Source organism: Pteropus medius, unplaced genomic scaffold (genome assembly GCF_902729225.1).
Source record: "Pteropus medius unplaced genomic scaffold, Ma_sr-lr_union100, whole genome shotgun sequence".
NCBI classification, from domain to species: Eukaryota; Metazoa; Chordata; class Mammalia; order Chiroptera; family Pteropodidae; genus Pteropus; species Pteropus medius.
This window is the reverse complement of record NW_024355205.1, coordinates 3,952,735-3,971,146: the sequence shown is the minus strand read 5'-3', so window position 1 is coordinate 3,971,146 and position 18,412 is coordinate 3,952,735. Positions and strand designations below refer to the sequence as shown.

Here is an 18,412-nt window from a genome sequence, read left to right as displayed (position 1 = left end):
ACATACAACCCTGGGAAGCTCAGAGAGTCCCAAGAAAGAGGAACCTAAAGAAGCCCACACCAAGACACGTCATAAAGTGCCAAAAGTTAAATACAAAGAGAAAATTCTTAAAAGCAGCAAGAGAAAAGCAATTAGTTACCTAATAAGGGAGCATCCATAAGACTGGCAGCTGATTTCTCAAAAGAAACTCTGCAGGACAGAAGGGCTTGACACAAAATATTCGATGTGATGAAAACCCAGGGTCTACAACAAGAATACCTTATCCTGAAAAGCTATCACTTAGAGTTGAAGGACAGATAAAGAGCTACCCAGACAAAAATTGGCTAAAAGAATTTATCATTACCAAGCCAGTATTACAGGAAATGTTGGAGGGACTTCTTTAAACAGAAAAAAAAATGTATCAAAAACAGGAATAAAGAATGGTAATAACTATATTTCTAGTCAACAGGTACCACAAATGGAATGAATTAAGTGCTCCAACCAAAAGATAGAGTGGCTGAATGGATAAGAGAACATGACCCCTACATATGCTGCCTACAGGAGACTCACTTCAGATTGAAAGACACACACAGACTAAAAGGAAGGGGATGGAAAGAGATATTGCCTTGATGGACCTAGAGGGTATTGTGCTGAATGAAATGGGTTGGATAGAAAAAGACAAATATGATTTCACGTTACATGTGGAATCAAAGGACAAAACAACAACAAAAGCAGAAATAAACTCATAGATACAGAGAATATTCTGAGGGCTACTAGATGGGAGGGGGGTTGGGGAGATGGAAATAAAAGGCAAAGGGATTAAGATATACAAAAGGATAGTTGCAGAATAGACATGGAGATGTAGAGTGTAGCATGGGGAAGATGGTTAATAATTTAATAAATATGTAAGGGGGAAAGAGGTACTAGATTTAGTGGGGTGATCACTTTGTGAGTTATGTGGATCTCTGATCACTATGTTGTAGAACTGAAACTGGTATATTGTATGCCAACTATAATTGAAAAAAAAAAACATCGAATTGTACAATGCAAATACAAGCAACTAATTGTTTACTTTAATAAAGCCGGGGAGGGAAGAAGTTTGTGGGATAGGGTACTTCCCGTGTGCTGGGTTTACTTCGGTCGAAGGGCACTTGAAGGATAAAAGAGGGCTGTGAAGTGAGGGAAGGAGAAGGTGATGGTGGTACAGTTCCATTAATTCGATATTTTGTTTTAGGAAAGATTCTACTTTCAAAGGTGACAGAAAAGAAACAAGGATGTCGGTAATGAAATTAACTTTCATTGTTTTTGGGATAATACTTCCCAAATTTTAGTTATTTGCATATCATCTTTGAAACTTGTCATCACTCTTTATCTCAGTTTTTCTCAATTAAACTTATTTTAAAAGGAATTGTTTCACTTTCAAATGGAAAATCAGCATTAGTTGTAACAAATAGTAGGTAAGCCCCCAAATAAATACAATGGAAAATAACAAAGTTATTACGTCGAACTGTGCTTTTAGTCTTTGAGGCTAAAGCCCAGTCTTGCTTTTTCAAAGATCAGTGAGCAGAACAGAAGTTTAAGGACCTACTAGTACTTGAGATGTATCCTGAATGGAAGTGGAAGGGTAAATTAATTGAAATTTTTTTCACTCTGAGTCAGTGGCATGGTTTCGTTCCTGTGTGCTCCAACTTACATTTTTCCAGTTTGCCTGCCACTTTGGGAAGATCAGTGCCCTAAGTCAGTGTATTTAAAAAGAAATCTCTGTAATGAACATTAAATGGAATTTCAAAAACTTTGAGATCATGAGCTTCAAACAAATGAGTTAGGCTCTTTGTGCAATGCCATTGCCTAGTCTTCTAATTGGAATCACCAGGGGTGCTGATGAAACTACTGAAGCCTGGATCCCTTCCCCAACAAATGTGACTTACTTGGTCCAGGGTAAACCCCAGATATTAGGATTTTTTTTTAAGGCCCCCTCCTGATGATGCTAATATGGAGCCAAATTTAAAAACAACTGCCTTGGGTACTTGTGTTTTTGTAAATAACGTTTAACACCTTTTTATATAAAACTAAAGAAGCTGGGCAAGACTTGCTGTGTAATTTTTTAAAATTGGGTGCATTAAATGAAGTGATGAGAACCTCTGGAACAAATTTGGGGGTCCCCCCCAACCTTTTTTATTTTTCTCATCAGAGTAAGGTGCAGATAGGCATGACTCAAAAAGTTCCTATCAAAAAATAAGCTTTTCTACAAAATGTTGAACTGCTAAATATTTTAAATTGGGTCTTTAAAAATAAATTCATTTGAAAAATAGATATTTCACCATCACCTACCTTAAATTTATGGGTTGTGCTATCATTAATAAGGGCGACTCTGGTTTTCACTCTAAGCTGATTCTGCTCTTTGCCATTCCAGGCACAGGGTTGGTCTTCTAGCTGATATGTGTCAGTTTGAGAAGAGTTTGTGAGATATTGTTACCACTTAATACAGTTGGATTCATGAGAATCCTCCCTGGTTTGAAATGAGAATGAGCTGTCACGAGCTGAATGGTGGAGCCCCTGTAGAAGCATGGCAGAATAGGAGTAGGCCACTGGAGGGGCACAGCAGACAGGGCTCAAATAGAGTATGTGTTTTGTTAAAATCGAAACATTCCATATTAAAATTGGGCATAAACATCTATTTGTTAATGGCATTTATAAAAGTGCATCCAAAACCATAAAGATTTAAAATATAGATAAATATCAATGTACAGATGAATAATCCACCAGAATAGGTTAAATTTGCCCTAAAAAAAATCTAACCTTTGTAGTCCAGGTTCAATTTCAAAAGGATTTAAGGTTTAAATAGAAATAACTCTCTTGTTTTTATTTTACTTCCTCTAAAATGTTGACAAACATGTCTTTGCAAAAATTAGTCTTATACTCTCTTTTGTCGTTTAGGTTAGTATTTTGAAGTTGTAAGTGTTGACATGATGTTAAAGTTCATCAGCTTTTGAACAGTTACCTAGCATCTCTTCATTAGAACATTTGTCATCCTTTGCAACAGCAGCTTGGTTGAGAATTGACTAAGGGAATAATCTGTTTCTTTGTTGTCTTCCCTTCCTTACTCCCTTGCCTTTTTATTATGTAAAAGACCCTGTCTTCTAGGAGGAGCTACTTCTCTTTTGTTTAATTTCGTAGTGATATGTTTAATTGTACATAAAGGGTATTAACACCCTTTAATAATTCTCATTTATTATCTATATTTGTAGAAGTCTCATTACAGGAAACACCTCTTCTCGGAGAGTAATCAAGATTCAAGTAGTAGTACCAGTGAACTATCTTGGACCAATAACCAAAAAAGGAAATACCTAAAACCATATCCTGGTAGGAAAAAGACAAGAACCAGAAGTAACATAAAAAGTAAGTTTGGTGCATGTCTTTTTTCAAGTCATTTTTCAAATAAGTCGGATGTTTATTTTTCTGTATGTGAGGAGAGAGGGTACCAAAGAAAAGTATGCTCACGTGATTCCCCTTTTCTGCTACACATTGGAATGACAAAATGTACATACATGAAACAGTACAAAAGAATATGGAAATGGCCAATAACTGTTAAATATGAGCTATAGATAAATGGAGTAGGAATTATGAGAAATCCAATATGAGCTGGAATCATCAGGAAAAGCTTCAGGGAAGAGATGGGTAGGACTTGAGCTTTTCATTGGAAAAAGAATAGCATTTGAAGAGGTGTGGTGAGAGGGAGCATTCTAAGTGAGGTAGTACTACAAGGACAAATTGAGGATGCCAGGGTAGCATTCAGGGACATGATCTAGAGCAGAGAATTCATGCTGGGTTGTGAAGAAAACAGTTAAATAATTAGAAAGGGATCTTAAGAGCTAGGCATTTGAGCCAATTGTAGGAAATGGGAATGGCTTCTAGCCTGCGTGTGTATTATTGGGAGAAGGATCAATAAGTTTTTGTATTTCTCATAAGTAAACTTATCCATTATACACTTATTTCCTTTCATTTTAGTCTTGCCACCTTTCTCTCTCAGTCCTGGCAGTGACCATGAGAAAGACCAAGTAAGTAAATTTTATTGGGGCTTTTCTGTGCCCTTACGGCATTAGCAAGACACAAAGTAGATCTGTTTAGGGACAAACTGCATTTATTTCTGAAACAAACTCCTTTTAAGCATATGAGAATAACAAAGCAGTGGTTTACTGGTATGTAAATCACTGTCAATAGAAACTGCAAAGATTTCTAAACATTTAGTTTAAATCTTGGGTAAAGATTTAGGACCTTTTTTCATTGTTCCCAAATGTTGCTGAAAGATGTTTATTATAGTAGAGCTTAAAATCTGGGCTGTTCTGATTTGCTACAAGTGTATGCTCTCTTGGATTTTTCAACATAAACTTCTTGGTTTAATTCCATTAATGTTCAGTTTGTTGACATGTTACATCCAAGGCTTTTAATGATTTAAACATTTAAATCTTTATTTTGTAAGTGGTTGAAGTGCCTTCAGGCTTATGTAAATATTGAGTAACCCTCAAAGTTTCTTAATTCCCTTCAATTATCCTTGTTTTATAGCAAAGTAGTTAAGAGTGTGAATATGAGGGTCCTCCAGATCAATTCAAAGCCTAGTTTTCCCCTATAGCTGAATTAGCTCTCCTAGGAGTGGGCTTTTGTTTCTTGTTGAATGGGACCTGCCCTATCTGGATGCTGGCATTCTGAGGTAATCAGTAACAATGTGTTTAGTGCTCCAGTTATAGTTAGTTATGCCTCCCACCTGCCCTCCTCCATCAGCCCAAGGATTGTTGCCCTCTGTGAATCTAAGAGCTTTTGGGTTCTGTAATGACAAAGATAGTGTATAGGTTAAACCTGTGAGACAGAGAAGTACCCAAATAGTTGTTGAAGAGTTCAAGCTGAAATTATGAGTTATTAGTTAGAAATAGACCAAAAGAACTGTTTTTAGTAAATACATCTTTTATTATAAATGAGCACCAAAGAAACATCAAAAGCTTTGAGAATTCATGAATTTAAACGGTGCAAGTGATAAGAAGTCCATGCTGATTTTTAGCTGATTTTTAGTGACTTTATACAAATTTCCATACTTCTCTGTGTTGGGGTATAAGAGAATAATTTAGAGCTGGGGTCTGCAGACTTCTGTAAAGGTTCATTGAGTAAATATGTTAGACTCTGTGGGCCATATGGTTTCTGTGGCAACTATTTAGTTGTGCCATTGTAGCATGAAAACGGCCATGGAAAACACCTAATCGAGTCAGTGTATTGTACTCCAATAAAATTTTATTTACCAGAACAGATAGTGAGCTGTAGCCTGCTAACTCCTGATTTAGAGCAGTGGTTCTCAACTTTAGTGGTCGTCAGAATGACCAGTAAGACTTGTGAAAACACAGGTTGCTGGGTCCTGTCCACATAGTCTCTGATTGAGTAAATCATAGATGGGGCTTGAAAATGTGCATTTCCATCAGGCTCCCAGGTAGTGCTGTTGCTGTGAGAATTTTACTTTGAGAATTTTACTGTAATTTTTGATTTAGAATTATCAATTGATATATGACCTAATGTGCTTCCAACTCTGAATTCTTATAGTTTCAAATCAAGCAAATCCAATACTTAAACTTTTTAAAAGGATATTGAAAATGTGGCATTTTTTGATAACTTGAGTGGTTATGAATGTCAACACTTTTTAAAAAGTACTATATTTTAGGCTAAACTTCTAACACCATTATGGAAAGAAATCTCCAGGAAAAATGGCACACCTCCAGAAATTTCTGGCACAAAATTTCAGGGTAGTCCTGCCCTTTTAACTCCTGAAGTTTCTGCCCAGAAAACAGGTACCTGATTTCTGTTGATTTACATAGAAAAAATTATATTTTGAGAAAGGTAGTTTAAAGTAAATAAACCTTTTTTTAAATATCTGTCGAAAAAAGTGCGAAGATGTGATTGGTCTCTCTAGCAAAAGATAGAGGATGTTGTGTTTCAATTTTGCTTTAACATTGAGATCAGCTTCTGCATCAGAATTGCTGATTTTTTTTTTTTTTTAAACAAACAAGAAACTCAGATGATGAGGGGTTGGTAAGCTTTTTCTGTAAAGGACTGGATAGTAAGCATTTTTTGCTTTTTGGCCCCTATAGTTTCTGTTGCACCTATTTAACTCTGCAGCTGTAGCACAAAAATCAGCCACAGACAAGATGCAAAGATGATGTAGGACACGGTGAAGCCCCTCAAGTGGGGATTCAAGTCTTGTACCTAGAGAAGGAGGGTCCTTGACTACGCATAGGAAAGAATTCAAGCACATGCCAGAGGTAGAGAAGGAGTAATGCTCCACAGACAGAGATGTGGTCACTTCTCAGACATAGAGAATGAGAGGGACCCTGAGCATCCAAGGAATTTAGTTTAAATTTGTATTCCTTTTCCAGTATGGGTATGCAGCATTAAAGGCATGGGGAAATAGTTGGTGATTCCAGCAGGAATCTTCCCGTAGGTTCCCTGTTATCTGAGTATGCTGATCACCCATGTCTAGCAGTACGTAGCAGGCTCCGAATATTTAGTTTTCATGCTTCTTCCCTATATCAAACAGTGGGCATGGCTGTATTTCTAAAAAAACGTTATGAAACCTGGCATCAGAAGGGACCTAAGGGGCCAAAGGGGCCAGAGTTTGCCAACCTTTGACTTATAAGGTTTATCTTAAGCCCCACTGTATTTTATTAAAACTATGAGCGTCTTTTAAACTTGTGTTCATCTTTATCATCCTGCAGCTTAGTGCATTGCCAGGCACATAATGGCACTTAGTAAGCGTGCGAATGACAACCCCTTAGCTTGGCTGCCACTGGTGGAAAACAAGTAAAGAAAAGAAAAAAGGAGAGAGGAAAATTAACATTAGAGAGTAAAAGGAAATAAGGGAGTGGTACTAAGAGAAGAAAGAAGGGATCACGAGGTTGAGGTGGCAGAATTCTTGCCCTTGTATTTGGGGTTAGGTGGGCATCTAGTCAAAGTACTGATCTCAAATTGAGGTAACTGGCTATTTATTTTATCTGCAGATCTACAAACTGAATAACCATACATGCCCTGAAAGATACAAAGTTTTTATTTATTTATTTGTTTGTTTGTTTAGAAACTGTGTCCCTTTTTTTGTTGATGGTGAGATTTAATACATAGAGGGATAGTAAAATGTTCTTGCCTGAAGTTGAGTCGTACTGTGTTTATTTCCTCAAAACTGTTTTTCTAATACTCAGAACTTCAAAGTCCCCACACACTGAGCAATCCCTCTTCATTGGAGCACTCAGAAGTTGAAGAAAATGTGTCTAAGGTATTATTTAATTGTGCGGTTTTAATCTAGTTTTCCAGAATTAATATGTATTTGCATAATGTACTGGCTTGTTTCTTTTTAAGTGATAATGTAACAGCATTTGTTTTCTTATTTTGACACAAATACATATCTTTATTTTTTCTTAAGACTGTAAATGGTGAGTCATTGATGAAAAGTACTGACTTCAAACATAAACTGGAAAACCTGGAAGACAGAGGTGAGGAAATACTAAAAAAACTCTTTTTGCAGCATAAAGCAAAGTTAATCTGATTTTGGCAGTCCAGGCTATTATTCAAATCGCAGCAGATAAAATCACTTTACAGAGTGACAACTGCCAGGCTTTAGAGAGAGCAGTGTGATCTGCTTACCAGCTCTAAATGTGCATGAGGGTCAAGGGGATGGACAGGGACTTCACTCAAGAACAAGAATATCTTGTGTGGAGAAACATATAGCCTAGGACCTGCATCCTGTTAAGCAGCATGACTTCTCTCCAGCCTCACAGAAAGGCTTATTGGGGGCTCTTTCAGTTTATAAACAATGTTTCAAAAAGTTATGTGGCCATGGTATTAAAACTTCCGAATTAATATTTCATTGGAACAGTGATATGAAGGTTTCCAGGTTAGTTCACAATATTGTGAATTAGTATAGTACCTAACCACTCTTTTGTTTTTTGATGAACAGTTTTTTTTCTTTATATTTTAAATTAAACATCCGGAAGATTCAAATAGTTATAAATTATGTGCAGGGTATTTAGTATATCAGCACAGCAAACATCTGTGAAATGCCATCCGCTTTAAACAGAACATTACTATTTCCAGATCTTGGTGTGCTCCACTGCCAACCCATCCCTGCCCCTCCCTGCCCCTCCCTGTCCCACAGGGGCCCATTAAGCTTAGTTTTGTGTTTGATTCCACAGCTTTTATTTTTTGTCACTTTTACATTGGGAAGAATACCATACATTGAGAAGAGAATATAAAACGTATATAGTTCAAAGAATGATTATAAGGTGAACATGTATGTAACCGCAACTCAGAGTGAGAACTAGACAGTTGCCATTGACTTAGAATATTTCCACACAGGGTCATATGCCCTATTCGTCCCCTCCATCCCTCACAGAGGTAACGATTCCTGACTTCTGAAAATCTTGTTGCTTTTCTTTATAATTTTATTTCCTTTGAGTGTGTCCCTAAATAATATGTAGTTTAGTTATATTTGATTTGAAATTTAAACAAATGACATCATACTGTATATAGCTTGTATGACCTGCTTTTGCTCAAAATCATTTGTAAGGTCCATTTATGCTAGTGCATGTAGGTGAATAATATTAATTTTCGGCACAATATAAGATTCAGTTACATGAATATACCATCATTTATTTATCCTTTCTAGTACTGTGGGGTCTTTGGTTGTTTGTGGTTTTAGTTGTCAGAAATAATGACACTATGAGGAATCATGTACATTTCTTCTGGTACACATATGAAAAATGTTCTCTGTATATATTTTTAGGAATAGAATTGCTGGGCCATAGAATCAATCTCTCTCTCTCTCTCTCTCTCTCTCTCTCTCTCTCTCTCTCTCTCTCTCTATATATATATATATATATATATATCTTTAACAGCTTTAAATATGCCAAACCTTGTTTCCAAAGTGATTGTATCCATTTACTTTCTCACCAGCTGTGTATGAGAGTTCTGTTGCTTCATATTCTTGCCAACACTTGGTATTTTAAAATTTTGTTGTACGTGTTTGTATGTGTATAGACATTGAAGTTTTAATTTTAATATCCCCGATTAAAGTTAGCATCATTCATACGTTTATTAGCCCTTTGAATTTCCTCTTTTGTGTAGTGTCTAAAATGTCTTGCCGATTTGTCCATAGGATTCCTTTTTATATCAGTTCCTAGGAGTTCCTCATATATTCTGGACTTGCATTATGTGTCTTGTAAATATCTCCTTCCACTTTATGATTTGCACTTCTCTCTCTGTTGATGCTCTCTCTCTCTATGTCTTTATGACTTATTTTCCAATAAATGAAAGTTTTTAATTTTAATGAATTCCTGTATACTAATCTTTTCTCTATGGTGAGTACTCTTAGTCTTGTGAAATTCTTCCCTACCAAAATCAAAGATAGTCTTATATATTATTTCCTATATTATATTCTTTTAATACTGTACATTTCTAAGTACTACAAAAGTAAATCCCACATGTAATATGTTATTATTTTAAAATATTCTCTATTTTTTTCTTTGGAAAAAAATGGATAATTTCTCGGTTATCAATGGTATAGGACATTTTTTGTTATTGTTTTCTACCTTGATTGCACCATGGCTAGAGAATATAGTCTGTATCATTATATTCTTTGCAATTATGAGATGTAGTTTATGGCCCAGTGTATGTAAAATTTTTATAAAGGTTAATTTGTAGTTAAGAGTATAGTTCACATTTATTGGGTGCAGTGTCTCTATATGTGTATATATATTCACTTTTCTTAACTGTGTTCTTCAAATATTTTATATCCTTAATAATTTTTTTTCAGTCTATTTGTTTTATCGGTTGAGAGTAGTGTGTTCAAACCTCATGATTGTGGACGTGCTAATTTCTCTTTCTGGTTCTGTTCAATTTTGATTTACATTAAAATAAGAATGTCTTTAGGTGCTTATGAATGTAAAATAGGTTAGCCTTATGGTATATTGAAACTTTTATCATTGTGAAATGATCCCCTTTATCTTCAGTAATGTTTTTGTTTTAAGTTCTGTTATTTCTTTGTTTATAATTGGCATAGTATAATTTTTCATCCTTTTATATATATCCTGATGTTATAGATATCACTTGTAAATAGCCTATAATTGGACTCCTTGACCCCTCATATCATAGTATTTGTTTTTTAACTGGAGTATTTAGTCCATTTAAATTATTTTAATTACTCCTATATTTGAATTATATCTACCAATTTATTTTATACTTTCTACGTGACCCAACCATTTTTTCTTTCTCATTTTTTTTTATTTTGCTGAAGTATTTTTTCTCATTCTGTTTTTCCCCTCTACTCATTTGTAGTTAATACTCTATTTCTTTTCATTTATTGATTAACCTAGAAATTATAACATATATAACTTTTCAAAATCTAAGTTTAATCAATTTTATTATTTTCTTCTCAGATTACACTGGACCTTAAGATTCTTGAATTCCATTACCCTACCTTAACAATATTATGTGGTGTCGTTCATTATTTTATTTTAAAAGTTAAGATACTGTTTTATTTAGTCATTTACATTTTTTATACCCACACATTTACCACTTTGCTGACATTTTTATTTCTCACATTTTCCACGTGAGACCTCTTTCTTTCTGCTTAAGATATACCTTTGGTGAGCTTTCTATTGATGGGAACTTGCTCAGTTTTTGCTTGTTGAAAATGCCTGTTTCACTCTTATTCTTGAATAAATTTTCACTGAGTGTAATACAGGTTGGCAGAACTTTTTCTGTCAGTACATCAAAGAAAATATTCCACTCCTTTTGTTTTCTACTCTGGCTGATGAAAATTCAGCTGTTAATCTCACAGTCACCCTTTGAAGGTAATTTGTCCCTTCTTTCCTCCCTTTGAATACTTACAGGATGATTTCTGTTTATCTATGGTAATTTTCCACTTATTAAAATTTATCTAAGTGTGGTATTCTTTTAATTTTATCCCACTTGTCATTTGTAGGGCATCTTGAATATACGGCATAGTGCCTTTCATTAGTTCTGGAAAAGTCTCAGCCATTATCTTCTCAAATATTGTTTCTGGTTCATTGTTCCTTCTGCTTCTTGAGCTCCAGTTAGAATACATAATATTCTGTTGCATTCTGTATTCAGTATTTTTTAACTACTCTTACATATTTTTCATTTCTTTGCTCTATTTGCTTGCCATATAATTTAATTTGCCCAATCTTCCAATTCACTACTTTCTCTTTACCTATATCTGATCTGCTGTTGAATCTATCATTAAATGTTTATTATTGTATCTTGTTTCTAGAAAATGTTTGATTCTCTACAGGTCTTCTGGATCATTTCACATAGTGCCTTGTTCCCTGCAAATATTTTTAATCTTGAATTTATTTATTTTTTTTAAAGAGTAAGTGTTTTTAATAATGTGTCTGACAATTCCAGTAGCTAAAGTTTTCATGAATATCTTTCTACTGTGATTCTGCTGTTGCCTGCTCATAGTGCATGTTTCTTTGTGTACTTCATGGTTATTTATTTATCTATTTATTCACTTGCAGCTTCTCCTTGATTCTTTATCCTTTTTGTTGCTCTTTGCTGACTTATTATTCTTTGGCCTTATTCTATTTCATCTAATTTTGTCACTCTTGCTTTCTTTTTGTCTCCATTTGCCAAACTATTGTCTGTGTTTTTATATTCAACCATTATAAATTATTTCGTTGTAGGCATTTTTTTTTTGTATATTGCTTAGTATGGTTTTTGCAATATGATCTAATCCAAAGATATTTTTCTTTGAATAGGTGTTAAACCTATTTTTATTGATATAACACATTCTTGTCTTAGTTTTGTGATTATTGTGTTGCCTTTTTAAGGTCTTACAAATTATTTCACCATCTGTCTCTGTTCCCCTCCCATTGTGACATATTAGATTGTAACTTTTAATTTAGGCAACTCAACCGTATAAAACCCTGATGTCATTTTTTGAGGACCTTGTAATGTTCCACTGTTTCCTAGGGTTGAATTTTTTTCCTTCTAAGTGAATTGAACTTTTTGTTTGAGAGCAAAAGAAGCAAAGGATTCTTTGCTTCCTCTCTTTTGTTCATATTCCACAGTGTAATACCTCTCTATCCAATAGGTAAACATCATAATGTGTTATTTATTTTGAAGTACATGGAGAAACTTTATTTTTATTTTATTTTATTTTTGGATTTTATTTTTTTCCAGGTTTATTGAAATATAATTGACATAGAACATTGTGTTAAGTTTAAGATATACAATGTGTTGATTTGCTACACTTGTATATTGCAAAATGATCACCACCATAGCATTTTCTAATATCTTTATCACATCACATAATTACCATTTCTTTTTTTGTGGTGAGAACATTTAAGATCTACACAGCTCAGCAACTTTCAAGTATGTAATACATTATTGTTAACTATAATCACCATGCTGTAACTTAGATCCCCAGAACTTATTCATTTTATAACTAAAAGTTTGTATCCTTTGACTAACATCTCCCCAACAACTCCCCACCTCTGGTAACCACCATTTTGGTCTCAGTTTCTAAGAGTTCAATGTTTTTAGATTCTGCATATAAGTGAGATCATACAGTATTTGTCTTTCTCCGTCTGATTTATTTCACTTAGCATAATGCCCTCAAGGTCCATCCATGTTGTTGCAAATGGCAAGATTTTCTTCTTTTTTTATGGCTAAATAATATTCCAGTATATATATGTACCATACTTTTGCTATCTATCTGCTGATGGACGCTTAGGTTTTTTTCATGTCTTGGTTATTGTTAATAGCGATGCAGGTATCTCTTCAAGACAGTGATTTTATTTCCTTTGGATATATATCCAGAAGTGAAATTGCTGGACCATATGGTAGTTCTATTTTTACTCTTTTGAGAAACCTCCATATTGTTTTCCACCATGGCTGTTCCAGTTGCCTTTCCCACCAACAGGGCACAGGGTTTCCTTTTCTTTACATCCTCATCAATACTTGTCATTTGTTGTCTTTTTGATAATAGCCATTCTAATAGGTGTGAGGTGATACCTCATTTTGCTTTAGATTTGCATTTTCTTGATATTTAGTGATTATCACCTTTTTGTATGTCTTCTTTGGAAAAATGTCTTCAAATTCTCTGCCCATTTATTAATTGGACTGTTTGTTGTTTTGCTATTGAGTGTATGAGTTCTTTCTATGTCTTGGACATTAACCCCTTATCAGATAACTTATTTGCAAATATTTTTTCCCATTTTGTAGGTTGATTTTTCATTTTGTTGACGATTTCCTTTGTCATACAGAAGCTTTTTAGTTTGATGTAGTCCATTTGTTTATTTTTGCTTTTGTTGCCTTTGCATTTGGTGTCAAATACAAAAAAAAAAATCATTGCCAAGACCAGTGTCAAGGAGCTTAACTACTCATGTTTTTATCTAGGAGTTTTATGGTTTCCAGTGTTATGTTTAAGTCTTTAATCTATTTTGAGTTAATTTTTGTATATGGTGTAAGATAGTAGTCCAGCTTCACTCTTTTGTGTGTGACGGTCATGTTTTCCCAATACCATTTATTGAAGAGACTGTCTTTTCTTCATTTTTGGCTTCTTTGACATATATTAATTGATCATATATGCGTGGGTTTATTTCTGGGCTCTCTATTCTGTTCCATTGATCTATATATCTGTTTTTATGGTAATACCATGCTATTTTGATTACTATAGCTTTGTTATAGTTTAGGAAGCATGATGCTTCAGGCTTTGTTCTTCTTTCTCAATAATGCTTTGGCTATTCAGGTTTTTGTGGTTCCATATAAATTTTAGAATCATTCATTCTGTTTCTGTGAATTGTTTGTGTTTGTGGTATCTGTTAGTGGTATGTTTTGTTTCTATTAATAGTATCGCATAATTCACATAGACTTTCTTCACTCTTTTTCATTCTTTTTTCTTTGTTTTCCTTTGGATAATTTCAGATGATCTCATTGACAAAACAGATTCTTTTTTTCTGCTGGATTAGGTCTGCTGTTGATATTCACTATTGCATTTTTCATTTCATTTTTTACTTTTTAGCTCCAGAATTTCCGTTTTGTTCTTCTTTATCATTTCTCTGTTAAACTTGTTTTGTTTGCATATTGTTTTCTCGATTTTGTCGAATCGTCTTTCTGTGCGTTCTTGTAGCTCCCTGAGCTTCCTTGAAACAACTATTTTGAATTCTTTATTGGACAGTCACAGAGATCCATTTCTTTGGGGGTCCAAATAATTATTGTGGTTATTTTGGTGATGGAATATTTCCTTGAGTTTTCATGTTCTTTGAAGTTTTGGATTGCTGTCTTCACTTTTCTTCACTTTTGAAGAAGCAGTCACCTCCTTCAGTTTTTACTGACTGGCTTCTTCAGGAGAGAAATACCTTTTTTCAGCTCTTCTGGAGATTCTGAAGCTCTCTCAGACCTTTTCTATGGATATGCCTGCTCCATACTTGTTCCCTTTGTGGGGGACTTCTTATGTTTGCATGTTTTCTCTTGATCTTGCAGAGCCAGGCCAGGTGCCAACAGCCTCCTGTTGCTTTCCCTAAAGTAGTGCTGAATGCTCAAGCTTGTGTACTTACTCCCATTCCTGCAGAATTGGGCTGGCTTTCTGAAGATGCTCAAAGTCAGTGCCCTGGGGCTGGGGGAGTGTGCAAAGTGAGCCAACCACAGAATTGGAGAGAGGTGTGAAGTTGAGGCTTGTGGAGTGTCTGTAGTGACCATACACCAATTGTGGAGGTCAGTGGGTGAGGCATCCCCAGGGGCTCATGAGCATGCTTTTCATTGGAGTTCGTGAAGCGGTCAGTAAGACCTAAGACCTATGTCCTGCTGATGCTCTCCAAAATCCCTGTGTGCTGTTTTTCCAGTTCCTCCCATGCCTCATCGTGTAGCGTGCCTCAGTATTGTGGATGGGGCAAGATCCAAGTGGTCCACTTTGTCAGTGTCCCACACAGCTGTGGAAAATAAGTGCTCACTTGAACACTCTCTTTCCGCCCCCACCCCGCCCCATAGGAGAAATCACAGGCCACACAGGTCTTTCTTGGTGGCTTGGTTAAAGTGAAATTGTTCTTGTTACTCTCTTGGATTTTTAAAAAATCCAACAGTGTGCTAAAATTTCCCCCACTGAACTCTCAGACTTCCACAAAGGCACTTTTTTTTTTTCAAAACATAGGTTATTTTCAAAGCAGATGTTCTTTTGTTTATATGTATGTGGGGAGGGAGACAATAGAAAACTTGTATTCTGCCATTTGGCTCATTAACTGACATTTTAGTGTTTACCTTAGATCTTTTGATGTGCCATGCTCCCAGAACTGTAAGCTAACAGGATAATTTTACTCACAATTTTTTTACTTTGGCCTCATCTACCTTCTTGGAGATTCCTCTAAAATTGGAAAGGAGTCAGGAGAAGAGAGTCTTTGTTCCAGTCAGTGCTATGAATACCTAGTTCAGTGCTTGGCATATAGAGACAGTCAAGAAATATTTGCCAAGGGATCAGAATAAGAAACTTAGAAAACCCTAGCATTTAATGATGGACCTCTGTATAATTCCATATTTGAATAATCACTTATACATAGTCTCAAATAAGTATTTATCATCAATTGATTTACAGACTTTAAAATGCATTAATCCACACACACAAGGTATTTCAGTTGTCCCCATCAGACTGAACAATTCAACAATGAAAATTGTCTTTAAATTTTCATATTCTCAGCATAGTAAACATTGGCAGAATAAACAAAGGAATTGGTATTGGGAAAGTGCCTCCACAGGAGGGTATTTTGGTAAAGAGAACCATATTTTTGCCCAGTGAAGGCTGTTGGCTTTATCATTCTAGGCCACAAGGTGTCGCTTCAGAGTAAGATTTTAAAATGCCTTAATTTAGGAGAACTTGGCTATTAACCATTGAATTGGTTCTGTGTAGCACTAAAAAACTATTTTATTGGAAGTATGAATAAATAAATGCAATATGGATACTAAATTTTGTTCACTACAACCTGTGCCCGATAGGCCACCCAAAATAAGGAATTTAGAAGCTCCTCAGATTGCAAGTCTTCAGTTTTCATGGAAATGAGGAAAGCTGGGTTCAAAAGCAAAAGCACACTCCTTCTGCCAGCTCTCAACAAATAAATGGAGTTAGCAGTAATTTGAGTACTTTCAACCAGGGTGTGTTTACTGTTTGTATTTATTTTTGAGGTGCTTTAGTGTGTGGTTATAACCCCTTTAATGTCAAAAAGTCCCAATTAAAAGAGACATATAGTTGTCATGGAAACAAAACTGAGCCAACTGTATGGCTTAGGACCTGCAGCCTTTAATGAATGGACTGATTTCTCTGGAAGAGCTCGTTCTCTGTGCAGAGCCATTTCTTTGTTACAGGTTAAGTACTTTAAAGATTGCCTCTCAGAAAGGGTTCTAAGTGCCACACTATTTCCATGTCCCTGAAGTGGTCTATCTGGATGATACCTCGTTAGCAAGTTTATAAACTCCAAGCAACTTACACAGTATTCCTAGATGCCTCTCTCCCAGGAATGTAACTATTGTCTGTGTCAGCAGACACCCTACTTTACCACACGAGGTGCATGAACATGATAAATTGAAATTCAAGATCATGATTCAAGCTATTGCTACAAATATGTTGTCAGAAGAGAGAGAGAGAGAGAAAAAAAATCCAGACTGGGCAGAACAGGCAGCAATGAAAGAAATGCAGTAGTTGTTCGCTGGAGCCTAATTTTGGGGCTAGCTAGAATCCTTTCTAAGTAGTTTCTCTGGGTTCTGACTGGGGTGTAAACACAATGTGAGGTTCAAGCATGAATGCTCTTTGTTTTGAGGCTTGAAGAGGACGATTCTGTACCTAGATGCTTTCCTTGATATTCAAAAATTACCCTTGAAACAATGTACCCCCCTAGGAAATATCCATCCATACTTTTCAAATGAATATGCCTACATCTAAGAACAATGGGAAGAAAGAGATAATGGTTTCTGTAAGTTACCTCTCAAAGTTGAGAGTATTTCTTATGCTTTTCGTTTTATTTTTTTCTGGAGAGGTTGGTTATAGGCTTTTTCTTTTCCAAGTTTTTCAGTGTGAGAATGTGATCTCTAGTGAAAACTTCTCTAGTGAAGTTTTCAGTTTATGAAAATTCTATTACAGCAAACCAGCTAAGGTATCCCATGAAGTTCATCATTCATACGTGATCATTTCATTTATATATCTGGTATTAGTTTAGTACTTTCTGTTTTCGTATCATCCTTTTCTCTCAATTAGGTTTTTATTACATCTCTTGTTTTATTTGTTTTGCTATTTTCTTTTTTTCCTTTTAATAGGAAATAATCTAATTTGACATTTAAACCTAGGTTATTCATTTTTAAAAATAATGTATCTTTTATTTTACCATAGAACATGAATTATTTTGATGTTCTGTTCTCTGTTTTGTGTAATTTCAATGGCAAAATTCATTTTCTTTTCCTTCTGTCACCTTGAAGTTTATGACTGTGGTGCAATTTCTGAAAATTAGTATATTTACAGTTCCTCCCAAAAGGTAGTTTTAGCAGATTTTAAAAAGCTAAACTTTATTAATTTCTATTTATTATTTATGTAGCAGATATTTGGGTCGCTAAAGTTTTTAATATTCCCCTATCTCTAGCCTCCCTGTTAGTATTAGAATTAAAATAGATGTTATCTACTTTACCAAGATCCTCTTCTAAGATGTATCTTATATCTTATTTCATAGAAGTTGGGGTATTCCGCAGCATTCATTCATTCATTCATTCATTCTACAAATGTCTGTTATGTGCAAAGTACTTTCCTATGTTGTTAGCTATTCTAGAGAACAAAACAGACAAAGGCCTGCCCTCACTAGAGCTTCCCTTCTAATGAGGAAGAAAAGTAAAACATGTAGCATGTTACATTGTGATAAAGTCTAAAACCAAATCAGGGAAGGAGAATCTAAAAGTTGGGAGGTGGAATGGAAATTTGAAGTTGGATAGGCACAGGAAACCTTAGTGCAGATGAGGTGGTGGGCGGGGTGGGGAAGGGACTCAAGTCAGAGGAGCAGCAAATGCAAAGGGCTGTAGGTGAGAATATACCTGGGTGTCTGAGGAACTGCAAAGAGACCAGCGTAGTGGAGCAGAGTGAAGGAGAAACTTGCCTCTTTGTTTCTCTACTCTCTGTCCACCATATTGCACAACTCCTTGCACGTAGTGACATTCAAATATTTATTAGGTGAATTAATGAAATTAGATTCCAGAACTGTCAGAGGGAAAATCAATAGTGATTAGCTGGATATGTGAGGAGAGAGGGGAAAAGCCAGATGACTTCATGGCTGAATGTGTGTGTAGGGACTAAGTGTATGGTGGGGGAACAAAGAGTGGTTTGGGGGTGGTAGAATGGGTTCAAGGTGGAGATGCTGAGTAG

The 18,412-nt window shown here is 35.3% G+C and overlaps 1 protein-coding gene across 1 annotated transcript in view; it reads left to right on the top strand.

Moving 5' to 3' along the window:
• SYCP2L (synaptonemal complex protein 2 like) overlaps positions 1-18,412 on the top strand; it is a 72,516-nt gene that overhangs the window by 37,372 nt on the left and 16,732 nt on the right. Inside the window, exons 20-25 of the mRNA XM_039857899.1 lie at positions 2,468-2,600; positions 3,228-3,378; positions 3,988-4,037; positions 5,681-5,807; positions 7,209-7,282; positions 7,430-7,499. Of these exons, the coding sequence (XP_039713833.1) occupies positions 2,468-2,600; positions 3,228-3,378; positions 3,988-4,037; positions 5,681-5,807; positions 7,209-7,282; positions 7,430-7,499 (605 nt within the window). The remainder of the gene's footprint in view (positions 1-2,467; positions 2,601-3,227; positions 3,379-3,987; positions 4,038-5,680; positions 5,808-7,208; positions 7,283-7,429; positions 7,500-18,412) is intronic.